Source organism: Aethalodelphis obliquidens, unplaced genomic scaffold (genome assembly GCF_003676395.1).
Source record: "Aethalodelphis obliquidens isolate GAN/ISIS:26980383/991018 unplaced genomic scaffold, ASM367639v1 scaffold103, whole genome shotgun sequence".
Lineage (NCBI taxonomy): Eukaryota > Metazoa > Chordata > Mammalia > Artiodactyla > Delphinidae > Aethalodelphis > Aethalodelphis obliquidens.
This window is the reverse complement of record NW_020838047.1, coordinates 1,108,126-1,123,453: the sequence shown is the minus strand read 5'-3', so window position 1 is coordinate 1,123,453 and position 15,328 is coordinate 1,108,126. Positions and strand designations below refer to the sequence as shown.

The following is a 15,328-nucleotide window of genomic DNA, read 5'->3' as shown; positions in this document are numbered from 1 at the left end:
CTCTGGAGACTTAAGGACATCACTCAAGTAGTCTGACCTGTAACCATAGTATGGTGACTTGAAGACCACTGCCACATGCAGGTCTTTCCATCAAGGTTCCTGGGGTCTGGGTGGCTGCAGAGCAACAAGAATTTGCATTCAGTGAGCTTAAGGTGCTGTTTAGGATGGAAATTTAAATAGCCAAGTCAGAAAGTTATTACAAGTTATTAACAGGAAGACAAGAGAAATGAGAGAAACATTCCTCTGTAAAAGAGGGAGGGTATTTTAAGACATTCATAGTTCACACAGGCCACCTCAACAGTTCCTTCTGGTCTCTGGTGAGAATCACTTACCACCAAGAACAGAGCCGGGCGTTCACAGGAGTCAGGGAAGGGGCAGCCTGTGCTCAGCTGGACACGGCAAGTCTTGTGTGACACCCCCTCTGTTACTGCGGTTGGTTGGCATATTCTTTTTCTTGGAAAAAAGCAATTCAAATAGGATGCTACCTCGGTAAGAACATAGCTTAACCGGTTCAAAACAGTTTTTAAAAATTTCACATGGATACACACAACAAGTTGTACAACTCAGTCTAACAGCTACTAAAAACGCTTTCCAAACTTGAATCCTAATGTGTAGAGCTCTGGATTGAAATGTTCACCTGAGCTTCTCTGAAGGCATGAAAACACTGTCCTGTTCTCATTAGGAATAGAAAATTACATGCACCGCAGTTGGAAACACCACCTTAACTTGTTCTTTCTAAATCTGATTAGACACAGCAAAGGCTCGTGCATACACCCCAGGAGAGTGTAGGGAAATATCTGAAAGCAGAGGTGAAAATAGTGCACATGTTAAAATAGCGCTTTTCACAGGGGGAAACTAAATGATCACCGACTTGCCCAGGTGGTTACAAAGGTAGCTTTCGGCAAAAGCTCTCATACAACCTACAATTCCTGATTCTTAATTCTGACAATTTGATAGCAACTAAAAGTTAAATTAGGAAAATACTTTTTTAACCCGATAGACGCAATCTTTTTAAACTTACGACTTGCTGGCTTTCCGTGGGGGTTAAAATCACAGCGAGTGTGAAGATGATGGGCCCACGCCTTGCGAGACCTGCAGGCTACGGCACGGCTGGTTTAGGTCTGGTACTCCCTTCTGTGGCCAAGAAGAAACTTCCAGAGTCACCGGACGGTTTAGCCACCGTGAAGGGGGAAAGCAGTGCAGCCCCTGGTTGAGACTCCACACGCTCTCTTTTAAGACTGTAAACTCTCTGGGGAAACCTTAATAAATAAGGTTTGTTGGCTGGAGAGGTAAACTGTGGATTATTGTAGATGCCATCTGTCTGAGGAACATGCAAAGAATTTTTATGCCGTAGAAACTATGCCACGTTTAAAACAAAAAAAGAAAAACTTTAAGGATGGACACAATGGATGCATAAAGGCTGAACATCAAATTTTAATCTTGAACCTTTTCTCCAGTCTTCAAATTATTAACATGAAAAGGAACAATAAATTGCAATTTTATCATTACCTTAATCGCCGTGTAACAAGCCCTTGTTACAAAATCTCCATCTACAGTGCCCAAAAAACCAACAGAAAGCCCATACATTATATTATCTAAGTGATCTATTAACAGATGAAATTTTAACCAACTTCATACCAGGAAACTATTAACAGAGGTACTTCAATCACATAGCTTAAAATATGGAGAAAAGACAGGTAAAAAAATGATCTTATCCTGGAGTAGTAGTCTTCTTACTTTTTAAAATTTTTATAAAATACACTAATTTCCCAAAATAAAGAATATTATGACACATTGGTGTCAACTTACACAGATGAAAGCTGATGGCAGCTTTGTTTCTAGCTAAATTTCATTTCACCAAAACTTTATATATTACATGAATATCCCAGTAAAGTATTTTTTAAAAAAATTCAATACACAGTAACATAATATACAGTGTCTTATAAAAACAAATGGTTAATTTAGGAATGATTTCGTTTCAACCACGTAATGGATCTCTTTAAGACCATGAAGCCGCTAGCTACTGCGAGAAGACGCGCAGGCCATGTTTTGATTCCCCAGCTGTAATTCTTAAAAGTAAAAAATGAAAAAGGCTTTTGCGTCTGCTTTTTCATGAGAAAACTGTGGCCACGGTCTCTGACATCGCCAAGCCCAATTCCCTGGTTCTGTTTGGAGGGCGGCCCTGACCCAGGCTGCGGGGCCGGACAGGGTGAAGGTGGGCTGTCAGGGCGGGGCTGCAGGATGCGGGCTCCGCCCACCGGCACCCACCATCCTGCAAGGGGGGCGCCGCCCTGAGGCCCCGCCTGCAGCCACCTGGAGGGACAGGGAGCCCGGGTCACAGCCGGAGAGGGCCTGGTTTGGGGCAGAGGAGGGGCTGCCCAGTCCAGCCCAGGCGGGTGGGCATCACCCGTGGCCTCTGTGCGGGGGGGTCCACCACCCTCGGGGGCGGGGGTGTGGGAAGCGCCACACGGACGCCTGGGCCGCCTCGCAGGGTCCCTCCTGCATGACTGCACAGGCAGGTCCCCAGGGTGACAGCGCGATGACATTCAGAGCCATCCTCAGACAGGTGGCAACCTCGGTTCTTCAACTTCCAGCCACCGAGCTGAGCCGCTTCCGTTATGAAACTAAATCTATTTCTGAACACATGCTGTCCAAGGGCTGTGCTTTATTCTTCCTTATTTTAGGGAATCAGAGACCTTCAAGGTTAAACTGAGGACTGGGTCTTGGAGTGATTCCCGACCCCAACCAGAGAGAGAGGCTCCTGCCTCGCTACCCCGGGGTCCCTCAGCGACACGGACTCACTTGTGTGTCCTGGTTTCCCAAAGAGACAACCAAACCCAAGAACGGGCATCTCTGACTCAAAGAAGCCGAGGTGAAGCCCGGGGGGGCAGGGGCTGCCTCTGCGTCAAGGACACACTTTTGCTCCCGACAGGGGATCCTCCAGCTTCTCCTTGGCTATCATTTCATAAATTAATAATTTCTTAAAATCATAATCCAAAGAATTTATCTATTACAAGAAAAATTCAAGTTTAAAAAAGCAAATAAATTAGTTAAGCCTTGTAAACAGGTGTCTGTCTCAGCTAGATATCTCTTTAGGAAAGGTTCCGCTGTGGAGTGAATCGGACAGGACCAGGCACACGGCACGCACCCTGGTCCTGCTGCCCCGGGGCCCTGTGGGCCTTGTGACGGATGCCGTGATAGGCCAGGTCCAGCCCCCGGCGGCTCCTCAGATGTTTTCCACGAAGCTCCCGGGGAAGAGGCCCGTCTTCCCGTTCCGCTGCAGCGTGCCCTTGAACCAGCCGTCCTCCCGCTTCCTGTGCACAAACACGATGTCGCCCTCCTTGAGTTCCAGTTCTGCCTCACTCTGCGGGGGGTAGGAAACCACCACCCGGTGCCTGCAAGAGAGGGGGGGAGTGAGGGAGAAAGAGATGGAGCGGGGAAGAGAGATGGGGGGGAGAGAGAGATGGGAGGAGATGGGGGGGAGAGAGAGAGAGAGATGGGGGGGAGATGGGGGAGAAAGAGAGAGATGGGGGAGAGAGAGGAGAAGGAGGGAGGGGAAGCAAGGAGGAGTGGGGGGAGAGACAGAGTGGGCTTAGTCACAGCTGCTCAGAGTTGAGCAAAGCCAGTGCACACGCCTGAGACGCTGACAGAACAGGACGGAGCACAAGTCTGCCTATAATGTTGGTAAAATGACTCAAAATGCCACCGTCCCCTGTTGAGTAGAGACTTGGCATGAACAATGTTTGGATGTGCATAATGGTCCACAACTGACCAGGGGCTGATTGAGGAAATCCTGCCCTAAACACCCCAATTCTCCCAGGTTGTCCCAAGGTCCACACAGGGAGGGGAGGACGGAGACCACCAGTTCAATCCACCACCACCAGCAAGGAGGCCGGCATTCAGAACTCAGTTGGTCTGACATCTGTGTCTGTTTCTCCACTGGTTCTCAACTCAGGTATCAGTGGAAAAATATGTAGTTATTACGGAAAGATTCCAGAAGCCTTGCTGGTTTAAGGTCATCTACCCCCTGCTTCCATGCTTCTTCGTATCCTTCTGCAAAATTATGGTTAAGAGCCAGGGAAGCCAGAGGGAGGTGAGCTGTTTTTCACAGTCTGTGTGGTCTCCGCCCACCTGTGTGACCAACAGAATCCTGTGAAAATGACAGTCTCTGGTCCTGAGGTGAGGTCCTAACGGGCGTGCGGCTCCCACCCCGCTGTCTCCCGGGAAACCAGTCCCACACTGTCAGCTGACTCATCACCCTGTGGACAGGACCACACGCCGGGTAACAGACGTCTCTTCCCATAAGCCAGCGGGACCACCTTGAAAGGGGTCTTCCAGCCCCAGTCAAACCTTTACACAACTGCAGCTCAGGCTGCCATCTGGACACTCATCCTAATACACAGTCTAAGCCAGAATCACCCAGGTAAGCTACCCCCAAATTCTCAACCCACAGCACTATGAAATAATACGTATTTACAGTTATTCTAAGCCACTGAGTTTTGGGGGTGATGTGTTATACAGCAAAGGATAACTAATCATCTCTCCCTGTCTCACGCTAATTAGTCAGTCTTCAGCTACAAAAGTGGTTGGGTTTCTACTCTCCTTTGGGTCTCAACGTCAGAAAATGAATTTAGAGCCTCACAGGAATTACTCTTAACAGCAAGGAGAGAACGTCATGGGTGAAGAGTTGGTCATCAGAACCGATTCTACAGAACTGCCCCAAACTCATGAAAGCCATCTGAGCCCGGTCCTTTTGGAAGATTGCTAGTTTCACCAGCCTCCATTCCATAAAACCCAGAATCCACTCACGTTAAGACCTGAGGAAGAGCCCCAGGCTATGACTCTATTAAAAAAAGGCATCTCTGCAAAGGCCCAGGGGCCACCCACACCATTTCCGAGCAACCCTGGGCTCGGGAGCCAAACCATCCTCCAGGGTCTGGAGCAGAAGCGTGGCACGGAGGCTGCCCGATCATCTCCAAGAAAGGTGCAGAGAACTGCAACGTGAGTACCGACAGGCTTCAGTCAAGCTTGGAGGAGGTGGGGGAGGCCTGGCCCCGTGGGAGAAGTGGGCCTGGGGTCCACGCAGCCTTTGGGGCCACTCAGAGCAGCTTCACCGTGGGCGGCCATCTCCGCTTGGGCCTCGGGGTTCTCATCTGTGAACTAGGGCCGCAGGGGCCAGAGCAGGTGGCATCAGGTGATGCGTGGAGAACACAGGTGGGATGCACCCAGGATGGTGTCTGTCACGGAGCTGACACCCCAAGTGCCAGCCCGCAGCACAATCGTGGGGCTCCGGCTAGGGCGGGCGGGGGCCTGGCGCTGCAAGGAGGCGACCGACAGCCGCCTCCACCCAGGAACGACTCAGACCACACCCTGAAGGAGAACGTCCTGACAACACACTGACAAACTTTAGAACGGCAGAGTTAGGGCTCTGGAACCCCTTCTCTGACAGCTTCCCACTGTGGACTAACCTGAAGGAAGGAATCCTGATGAGAAGACTTCTCAACTCTGATGCCAACAGGCTGAAGATCCACGTGAAAGCTCATGCCGCCGGGACTTCCCTGGCGGCCCAGCGGTTAAGACTCTGCCCTTCCAGGGCAGGGGACGCGGGTTCGATCCCTGGTCGGGGAACTAAGATCCCACGTGCCGTGGAGCAACTAAGCCCGCGCGCCACAACTACTGAGTTTGTGTGCTCTGGAGCTCTGGAACCCGCGCACCACAGCGAGAGAGGAGCCTGCACGACACAACGAAGAGCTCGTGTGCCGCAACTAAGACCCGATGCAGCCAAATAAATAAATATTTTAAAAAAATTTTTTAAAAATCCAAGCTGCCACTTGGGGCAAGTTGAAATTTGAGCAAAGCTTTATAATTATGGAAAGAAGCGTACAAGTGACTCAAATCATATTCACAGTAGCTCTCTGATGAAATGTATCCCCACCGGTCCTCTGCCAGCTGCCTTGCAGGTGAAATGGAACAAAAACATTTCTTGAAAAAAGTGAACAGTTCTAATATTTGCATTTTAAAAACGGTACTAAACCAATTTTGTCAAACATTTCCTGAACTAGAATCGCTGCTAGGCTAAGACCACGATCTTCCTGCCAAGCCCCAGGGCAGTGGATTTTCACCGCTAAGGGACGGGCCTCCAGGGCTGATATGAGTGGGAACTGCGACCTCGACCTCGGGTTGTAGGGAGACCAGCCGGTGCAGCAGAGACTCTGCTCAGATGCTGGATGTGCCTCGAGGGTGTCTGCACCCGGTTTCCAATGCAGCCGCTCAAGGCCAACAATGGGCCCAGCCGGCCACCGTCTCAGGTGTGGAGGAGCTTTGCCAAGTGGACGTTCAGCAACCCCCGGCAGATGAGAGCACAGCCGTCGGGCCCCCGGATGACGCTCGGCTGGATCTGAGCAGGGACGCTGGGCAGCCCTGAGCCTCAGGGGCCACACTTCTTTCCCGTGGCCGCCGCGGGACCTGGGGTCCACCTGCAAGTCTGCACTCCGGCCACGCCGCTGCGTCCCCTCCCACCTGACCAAACAGCCTGCCTGTCCTCCCGCCTCAATCTCCTCCTGTCCCCATTACATTTTGCAAAGAAGCAAAATACTAACTTTAACTGCCAGCTCTATTTGTAGCTATTTCTGGCTCAAAACTCCTTTCGGCTTCCCAGCGCCTCTCAGTTAGGTTATTCCTCAGCCTGGTGTGTGAAGCCCTCAGTGACCGGCCTCAGTCTCTCTTTATAGCTACAGCTGCTATTATCCTCACAAATGTGCCAAGCACGCCTCCACACGGGGACACTCCCCCAGGCGTGGCCTCTCTCCCCACCCCATGTCTTGGCTCATGTGGTCCCCTGGGGACTCTCTCAGACAACCTCCGCGCCCGCCCACGCCTGACAGGCCTCTCAAAGCCTGGCTCCCACCTGCCCCGCGGCTGCAGGTAACTTCACACCTGACCAGATTCCAGAAGCCTCGGCACTTCGCACCGGCATCCCGGCCTCATGCATTCGGCCAAAACATGAGCTGCTTCAGGGGCGAAGTGATGGTAAACTCACCGTATACACCTCATACCACCGAACACAGTACATACACATGGTCATTCTTTTTTTTTTTTTTTTTTTTTTTTGCGGTACGCGGGCCTCTCACTGCTGTGGCCTCTCCCGTTGCGGAGCACAGGCTCCGGACGCGCAGGCTCAGCGGCCATGGCTCACGGGCCCAGCCGCTCCGCGGCATGTGGGATCTTCCCGGACCGGGGCACGAACCCGTGTCTCCTGCATCGGCAGGCGGACTCCCAACCACTGCGCCACCAGGCAAGCCCTATATGGTCATTCTTAATAAGCATGCCGAATGACAAAAATAAAAGTCCTGATCGTATAGGAAGACTACTTTTTAAATGGACAAAGCTCCTCAAAAAGGAATGAAATTCTGACATTCACAGGTTACAACGTGGATGAACCTTAAAAACATTATGCTAAGTGAAATAAGCCGCACACAAAAGAACAAATATACGATTTCACTTGTGAGGTTTGCAGGACAAACTCATGCAATCAGAAAGTAGAATGGGGGTTGTCAGGGGCCGAGAGAGGAGGGAACGGGGAGTTAGTGTGGAATGGGATGATGGACAGTGGTGATCGTTCTACAACAATGTGAATGTACTTAATGCTACTGAATTGTACACTTGGAAAAAATGGTAAAAATGGTATTTGATCACAATTTAAAAATTAAGATAAGTGAATTTAAAACTTAATGGAAAGATGAAAGAAAGCAAAGAAAGAAAGAAAAAGGAAGGAAGGAAGGAAGGAAGGAAGGAAGGGAGGGTGGAACGGAGGAAGGGAAAGGGAGAGAGAGCGAGAGAGAGAGAGAGAAAGCGAGAAAGGAAAGCGAGAAAGAAGAAAAACCACCCAAAGCTGCACGGTGCTTGGCTGCGGGGACGCATCTCCTGCCCCCTCTGGACAGAGCCCTGGGGTCACTGTGGGACGTACAGAGTGGCTCACAGACCTGGCCCTAAATAGGCCTCGGCCTCTTGGTGGCTGTGTGACACTAAATGAATTTTTGGTGATAATGACCAGGGTGGAATTTGAGAAGAAGACGCTTGCTGTATAAAGAAGCTTCGCTGACATCCCAAGGGCAGTCTTCCCGCTCTGGGCTAAGGTATCTGGCTTCTGACTAGATGAGCACTTGCAGTCTTTTATTAGCACGAATTTTCTATTTCCTTAATTTTTCTGGTCTCTCTCATGTTCTCTGTAGTTGGTGCATTTTTGTTTCTAACCTCTCCTGGTTTAGCCCAAATTGCACCCCGTGACTCTGGGAAGCACCCTGTCCAGCTCCCTGGCCTGGGGGTGCCCTTCACTGCTTTCTGCCAGTTGCGACAGCAAACTGCTCTCCAATTAAGTACTTCGCTGGCAAAACTAAACTCACTCGCTTTGTAGTTTGCTTGAAGTCCGAGTGAATTATGTCCATTGCTTCACCCAGTGGATTCACTGTCACGGGCTCAAATTAATCATGCTGTTTAAGCCCGACTGCCTTTCTGTAAATCTCTCTCTACCCAATTTGTATGTTTCTGAGCATTCTAGCAAAATCCCTCATCAAAGATCAGAGGTTCTTTGCCAATTCAGCAGATGGGCTTATAGGTATGTGGTTTTATCAGTTTAATTCCTAAACTTAAAAATATACAGAGATGACCTGCTGTGTCTCCTTAAGCCCTTTATCTGTAATTTTTTTTTTAGTAGGAAAAAAAACTGTCACATGCCCTTTCTTTTATTTGTCGTCCCTTCTGAAATATTTTATTTCTGCTTTCTCTTTGCCATTTCCTAATTATATTTTCCCCAGTCCCTCCAAAAGAGAGCCTAAAACATCTGTTCTATTATTTCCACTGTCATTGATTCTATTCTGCCTCCAGGATATAACATTTCTTGCTTGTTTTCTTCAGTCTCTCCAACAAACACTGAAGAATCCTTTTGTTCCTCAGAGAACAGTCTCAGCTGACACCAAGATCTGTCAACACACCTCCAGGCTCCTCCTTCCTTATTGTGAGATGCTTATGTCTTTCTCTCCTGAGAACGCTTCTTCCGCCTGACAGCACTGGGCACCCTGGTCCCATTCTTTCATTTGAGATTTATGGGGCAGGGTCATAGTTTGAGAGGAAATTTTATTCCTGTTCTCATTCTCATCCGTAGATGAATCCTATCTCATACTGGACCGATGTTAGACACTGACAAATATTTCAGTGAAATTCTACCAGGAAAAATTCTACCAAAAGAACCTCAGGCTTCTGCGCTTTGTGGGGGCTGGAGTCGTGAGTTTTAGATTGTGAATCGAGGACTCTGAGATCATGAAATGCTTCCTGAATTAGACTAATGTGACAGTTAATCTTCCCTGCATTTTTAGCATGAAGTACTTTTTATGATGTTGAAAGTTCTGAAATACTGAAACAGGCAATCCCTAAATGATGTCCTCGGTAGCTTCTGAGTAACCAAAAAATTTCATTCCCAGTGGACAACAGGATAATAGACTGTTTTCCTCTTCTACTTGTTTCCACACATTTTTCCTGTTGTTTTTATAGTCAGGCAGAGCTAAGAATCCAAGTCAGATTCATAACATCAGCCGCACTGTATGAACGCAGAAGGGCTGGGAGAAGTCGGTCAGGCTGGCTATTATATTCAATATTCCAGTGAACACATGGATTATAAAAATATAAATGCGGGGCAGACATTCTCTCCCAAGAGCACTTTCCCACTTGTAAAGAGGGAAATGGTGCTATATAACACCCGGAAGAGGATTCCAGCACACCGTGCCCCCTCCGTCCCACCAGTTAATCCTCTCCGCTCCCCGTCTGAGGGGCAGCCTGCCCCTGAACCGCTGTCACCTGCCTGCACCGGCGGCCCCTCCTTTGCAGATGCTCTGGACAGCAGCAGCCTGCTGTGAGCAAGGAGGAAGGAGCTGGGATGCAGAAGCTCACAGACTGGGCACACGTGGCATCTGGAAAGGAACGTGTGCTCGGGGAAGTAAAGTGTCACTTGGAACAGTCACGCCGCCACCACAAATGACAGGGGAGGGGAGAGGCTCAGGGCTCGGGGGGAAACTGCACATCAGTGCCTGAGACTGAAAGAAAGAAAACAAGCTGCCAGACTGGCACACAGGTGCGATCCCTGGAAAGCAGAGAAACACCGCAAAGAGCGAGACTCTCGGAATAAAGGATGACGTGAATTTGGGGCAGGATTTCAAAGCTTTACTGAGAGCCCAACAGATGAGGGGAAAGACACAACGATTTTATTGGCGGGACAGAAACACTTTTTAGGGTGACGTCTCATTTCATAACTGGTTTCATAAGGGTCAGAAATACATGAAGTTATTTCACTTCCCCGTAAAAGTACACAGTAAATTGTGTACCTTGTACTCAAGGCGCGTAGATTGTTTGACGAATTCTTTCCCAGGTTATTTTTGAGTAATAAAGTGTGGCCCCCCCCCCCCAAGTCGTCTGAATGAAAGCCTCAGGTTTTGGTGGGTACAAGTGTCCACCTGAAATAGAGTTAAGGTGAATTTAAGTCATTTGAAAGTATAACACTTTCTAGTAGTTTTTGAATGAGTAACAGAAAATGCTGCCCCAAAGGCAACACCTCCACAAACTAGAAGTTTGCTTTATTTATGAGATGCAGGGACAGAGGGAATAAAGCTTACAGAGACAGACGGCACCTTTTAAAGCACGTATTTATATATTTCTGCATTATGGGAAAACAGTCCCCTATTTTTAGTGTACTGTGCCGTGTTTCTAATTCATACGATCCTAGTAGGTTTTTGTCTTATTTACTAGATTTTCTCTCCTAATGCGCCCCGAAGAGCCCCAGCAGCGGAATCAGAAAGGGTGGCTCCCGTGTGTAAATTACGGTGACTCAGGGCCACAGTCACAGAACGGGGCTCGTCGTCCTGCGGGTATCGGAACCCAGTCAGCGGGTCAGGAGGGGGTCAGGCGGGGAGAACTCGGCCGCCCTCTGGCTCAGGAAGCATCCAAAGTGAGTGGGCAGATGCTCCAGGTGCTTCACAACTAGCAGGTCGTGACGTGAACCTCTGATGAAAATGCCAAACATGAAATGAGGGCGGAGGGCTGGCCCTGAACGAGGAACGAGAAGGAGCGGCACCAGGGCGGCGGTGACCCACAGCCCCGTCGGGGACAGTGCTGGAGACACGGACGGAAAGGGGGTCACAGCCCCGCGGGGCGAGAACACAGAGCGAACGGCAGAGGGGGAGCCCGTCACCCCAGGGGGGCCAGGCTGGCCGTCACCACGGACCCAGTGAAGGAGACGTGAGGCCCCTCGGACGCCACAGACCTGCCGGCTCCCCAGCAGCCGTGACCACGGACTCACCTTTCACAGACCGCAGGCCTCGCGTCACCGGCCGCCGGGCCCAGGGACGAGCAGGGCTGCCGCGGCGGTGGGGCCACCGGGGCCGAGTCCAGGGAGCAGGTCCGGCGCTGCGGGCCGGGGGCAGGGGCCGGGGCTGGGGTGTCGGCGTCACAGGGCCCGGGGCAGGCGCAGGGGGCGCCAGGGGCCCCGGGCAGCAGCTCAGCCCCCGGCTCGACGTCCAGGGTGGGCGAGGCTGGCGGCGACCCCCGCGGCTTGCGCTTGGTGGAGGCCCCGGAGAGCAGCTTCAACAGCCCCTTTCTCTCTTTCTAGAAAAAAGAAAAAAGCACGAGAGTCGAAGACATGGTTCTGTTGCTGCAGTTTCAAGTTCTGATGTGAGCTTTCGAGGGGCGCCTGTGGGTGTCTGGGGACTCTCGGTCTGGATCCCAGGGGCCGTGTGTTCACCTGCCCTTGGCCTCCCCCGCACCTGCCTGGGCATTTTCCCTAGTTCTGGACATTCCACTGCTCATCGGCATCCTCCACGGAGGAGGTAAGACAAGCAGAGAAAAATGATGTGAAACCCAAATCCCACCTATTCACCTCTCAGGCTTGGTGAAGGCAAAGTAGCACTTTGGGACAAAATGGAAATTTCAGATTATGGCTTTAATTTCCTGAAATTCTGCCTACCCTAGCTCTAATTCTTGTGTGCTGCATTAGCATAAACCTGTTCCCACTTCTACAGCCACAGACCTGACGCTTACCATTTATAGGGGTGATGTCTGGTTTTTTTTGTCCGTGCCGCGCGGCACGCGGGATCTTAGGTCCCCAACTAGGGATCGAACTCGCGCCCCCTGCAGTGGAAGCGCGGAATCTCAACCACTGGGCCGCCAGGGAAGTCCATGGAGGGGATGGGTGACGTTTTGATCAAAGTGTTCACTTGTCACCAGCTTGATGAAATTAAACAAACCAATAGTAACAGAAGTCAAACCATTTCTGTTACGCAAGTACTTCCTTGATCAAAAAGCCAAAAACAAACTCCACAAAATTAGAAAAAGGCGCTTCAGTATAATAAAAGCCATTGTTATGTCTCTTTTTTGCAAGCAACCATACAAGTAAGAACTTTTCCTAACCGTCTCACAGAAGCCGCCTCGTGGCTCGACAGCTTTGCTCTGCTAGGAAACCAGAGAGAGGGCTGGCTCTCCTCCGTGCCCAGACCCCAAGTGTCCGTGTTCTTCTGATGCCCAGGCACAGGTTAACCATCATCACTTTAAACTGTTTTACTACGATGTCAACTACACCATCAGGTCCTCTGACTCAAAACATGGCCTGAGAATAAAACACTTCAGAGAAATGATTCTTTAGAACACTCTCCAGGCAAGCTGGGATTATTAAGGTCCACTAACAGGGAAGCAGAATTATGAGACAGAACACTGAGGAATTTTTCCTGAACACTGAGTTAGTTCAGACTCAGTAGAAGTCCCTTAGGGGGAGGCATAATAACACAGTTTCATTAGAGGCAGGCTGGCAGAAAGAGGAAGAAACAAAAGTAATCATGTATCAGATGAACAAGTGTCCCAGGGGGTCTGCACCCCCAGACCCCATTTAGCTATAACTACCCACAGCACCTGTAACTCCCGGGGCAGGAACGAAGAGGGGAGGGGCAGGCTGTGCTGGACCATTTCTGTTTGTCGGGGGCTCAGGCTGCAGAGCTGGCGCATCAGCCCCCCAACCCTTCCCCTCCCTCCTGAGGAAGGTTCTCTTGCGTCTTTAGTCAGGCCGGGCCTCAGCCACACCTCTCTGGCTTCTGCTTCACCCCTTCACCTTCCGTAGGGCCATGTGTGCACTGCAGTGAACGGTCCCACATTCCTTGGCCAGGTACCCGAGCCTGCATGTCCTACGGCGCCAGTGCCGAGAGCAGGACACAGATGAGCTGGCAGAGGACGGGGGATGGGAAGCAAGCTGGCCGGACCCAGGGCTGAGGAAGGAGAAGAGGACAGTCTGCACTCCACAGGGCAGTGGTGATTCCATCTACACGGCAGCCTGTGAGGGGGAAGTACCCACCTGCTGGCACATCTGCCCCTCCTCTGAGGGAGCCTGGGGTCTTGGGGCTGATACGTGAGCTGGGAAGAACGTCCAGCCTTGCAGGTCCTCAGCGGTTCCCGCTGGGACATCAGGAGGCACACGAGAGCCCCGGGGCCCCACAGGTCTACTGAGAACACAGTCCGGTGATAAACTCAATCTCAGGAAACCACGGCTAAAGACTCTTCCTAAAAGCTCAGTCCTCATGGCAGGAAAACAGATAACTGGATGCCTCTCGGGGAACAGCCTCGAAAGTGATTAAGAAGAAAGATGACTCTGTTCCTCTAAAGGGTCACACACATGAAGTGCAGCTCCAGTGACTTCCAGGGGATATGTGGGGATGGGCTGGGGGATGGGGTGCGGATGGGGGGGGGGGGGGGGGGGTGGGGTGGGGATGGAGGTGGGGGTGAGGATGGGGGTGGGGTGGGGGGTGCAGATGGGGTGGGGGTGGGGAGGGGATGGGGGGGAGGAGATGGGGTGGGGTGGGGCTGGGGCTGGGGATGGGGTGGGAGTGGGGATGGGGTGGGGGTGGGGATGCGAGGATTGGGATGGGGGGATGTGGGCAGGGATGGGGCACTGGCATGGAGGGTCCAGTAGCCAGGCTGTGAATACCATATTCCAGTGTTTCCATGTTAGCAGAACACTGAGCCCCTTGAGAGAATTTTGCAAACTCAGACATGTATCATTAAGGGCACCTTTGTTTCTCAAAACACAACAGCAGAAATGAAAACTACGGATGAATTAATAACAGATACACTTCAGCAAAGCAATTTTTAAAATGTCATGTTGGCATGCACGGAAAAGGGCATATCTTTTAACATAAATCTTAATAATTCTTCTCCTGTGGGTTTTTCCAAGAAACTATTCCTAGATGTATAATGTTTTTGCTGTCATAATTCCTCTTCAGAAGATTTCATCATTTAAAATCACATCTCATATGAAAACAAAAAGCTATTTGGGTCAGGAAATCATCACCAGATAGCCAGAAAGAGTTTCACATATAAACATAATGTCTGAACATAAAGTCAGTAAGTCTGTATTAGTCACACAGCAGAGGCTGGGGACACTATGGAAACGCCACGTCAGAGCTCCTTCCCAAGCAGAAATGAATCGCACTTGAACTACCCACCATTACCCACACCCGAGCCTGTCTTCTTCTCTGGTCTGCTGTGCCCTGAGATGCACAGGGAACGTTGCAAGAGGGAGGCTTCTGGGCCTTTGGTATCAAAAATCTACGTCGTCAGGCTCCCAACGATAAGAGGTGCTGTTCACAGGAAAGCCACCTCCGACACCTAATTCACACCATCGTCTGATGATAATCACTCGTTTCTTAAGCGAGTATTTACTGAGCATCGAATACGATGCCTCAGTGCCCTGGGCTCTGGGATCACAGCAGTGAATCTGCAGCAAGAAGCTCACACCATCCGGCAGAGACGCAGCCCTGCGGGCACACAGGTGCTCACAGGAAACACAGCAGGGCCGGGGGAGGACGACGGGGTGCTGGCCCCAGTGGACGCGCGGCTCAAGAGGCATCGTGCATGGAGAGAGGGAAAGGCCACGTGAGATTCCAGATGTGGTTAAACACCAATGGGCTCAAGAACCTTGCTCAGTGCTTCCACAAGTCTCCATGTTTGTTCCTGACACCAACCTGATGGAACAGGAATCAGTACTGTCCTCATCGCCTAAGGCTCATCAATGGTCATCACTGTCAAGAGGTTGACGTGGGCTTTCATCCGAGCCCACCCTCTGCTCTGAGCTCAGTGCGGCCACATCTCTGGAAGCACCTCTGCTCTGGGGACCGTCCGCCAGGGCTGCAGGCCACAGAGGCCAGGGGGCCGAGCTCTGCGGACGGGTCTGGACCTTCCAGACCCGGCTCGGGAGGAACTTCTTCTCCTTAAGACAACGAAACAGTTTCAGATGAAACTGTTT

General features: G+C 50.9%; 1 protein-coding gene across 3 annotated transcripts in view; it reads right to left on the bottom strand.

Moving 5' to 3' along the window:
- Positions 1-1,410: 1,410 nt before the first annotated feature.
- Positions 1,411-15,328, bottom strand: part of SH3RF1 (SH3 domain containing ring finger 1) — a 159,577-nt gene continuing 145,659 nt past the window's right edge. For all 3 annotated transcript variants that reach the window (XM_027096534.1, XM_027096535.1, XM_027096533.1), the window contains 2 exons: positions 11,345-11,649; positions 1,411-3,395 (listed from right to left, as the gene is read on the bottom strand). In XM_027096534.1, the coding sequence (XP_026952335.1) occupies positions 3,227-3,395; positions 11,345-11,649 (474 nt within the window). In that variant the 3' untranslated portion in view covers positions 1,411-3,226. The remainder of the gene's footprint in view (positions 3,396-11,344; positions 11,650-15,328) is intronic.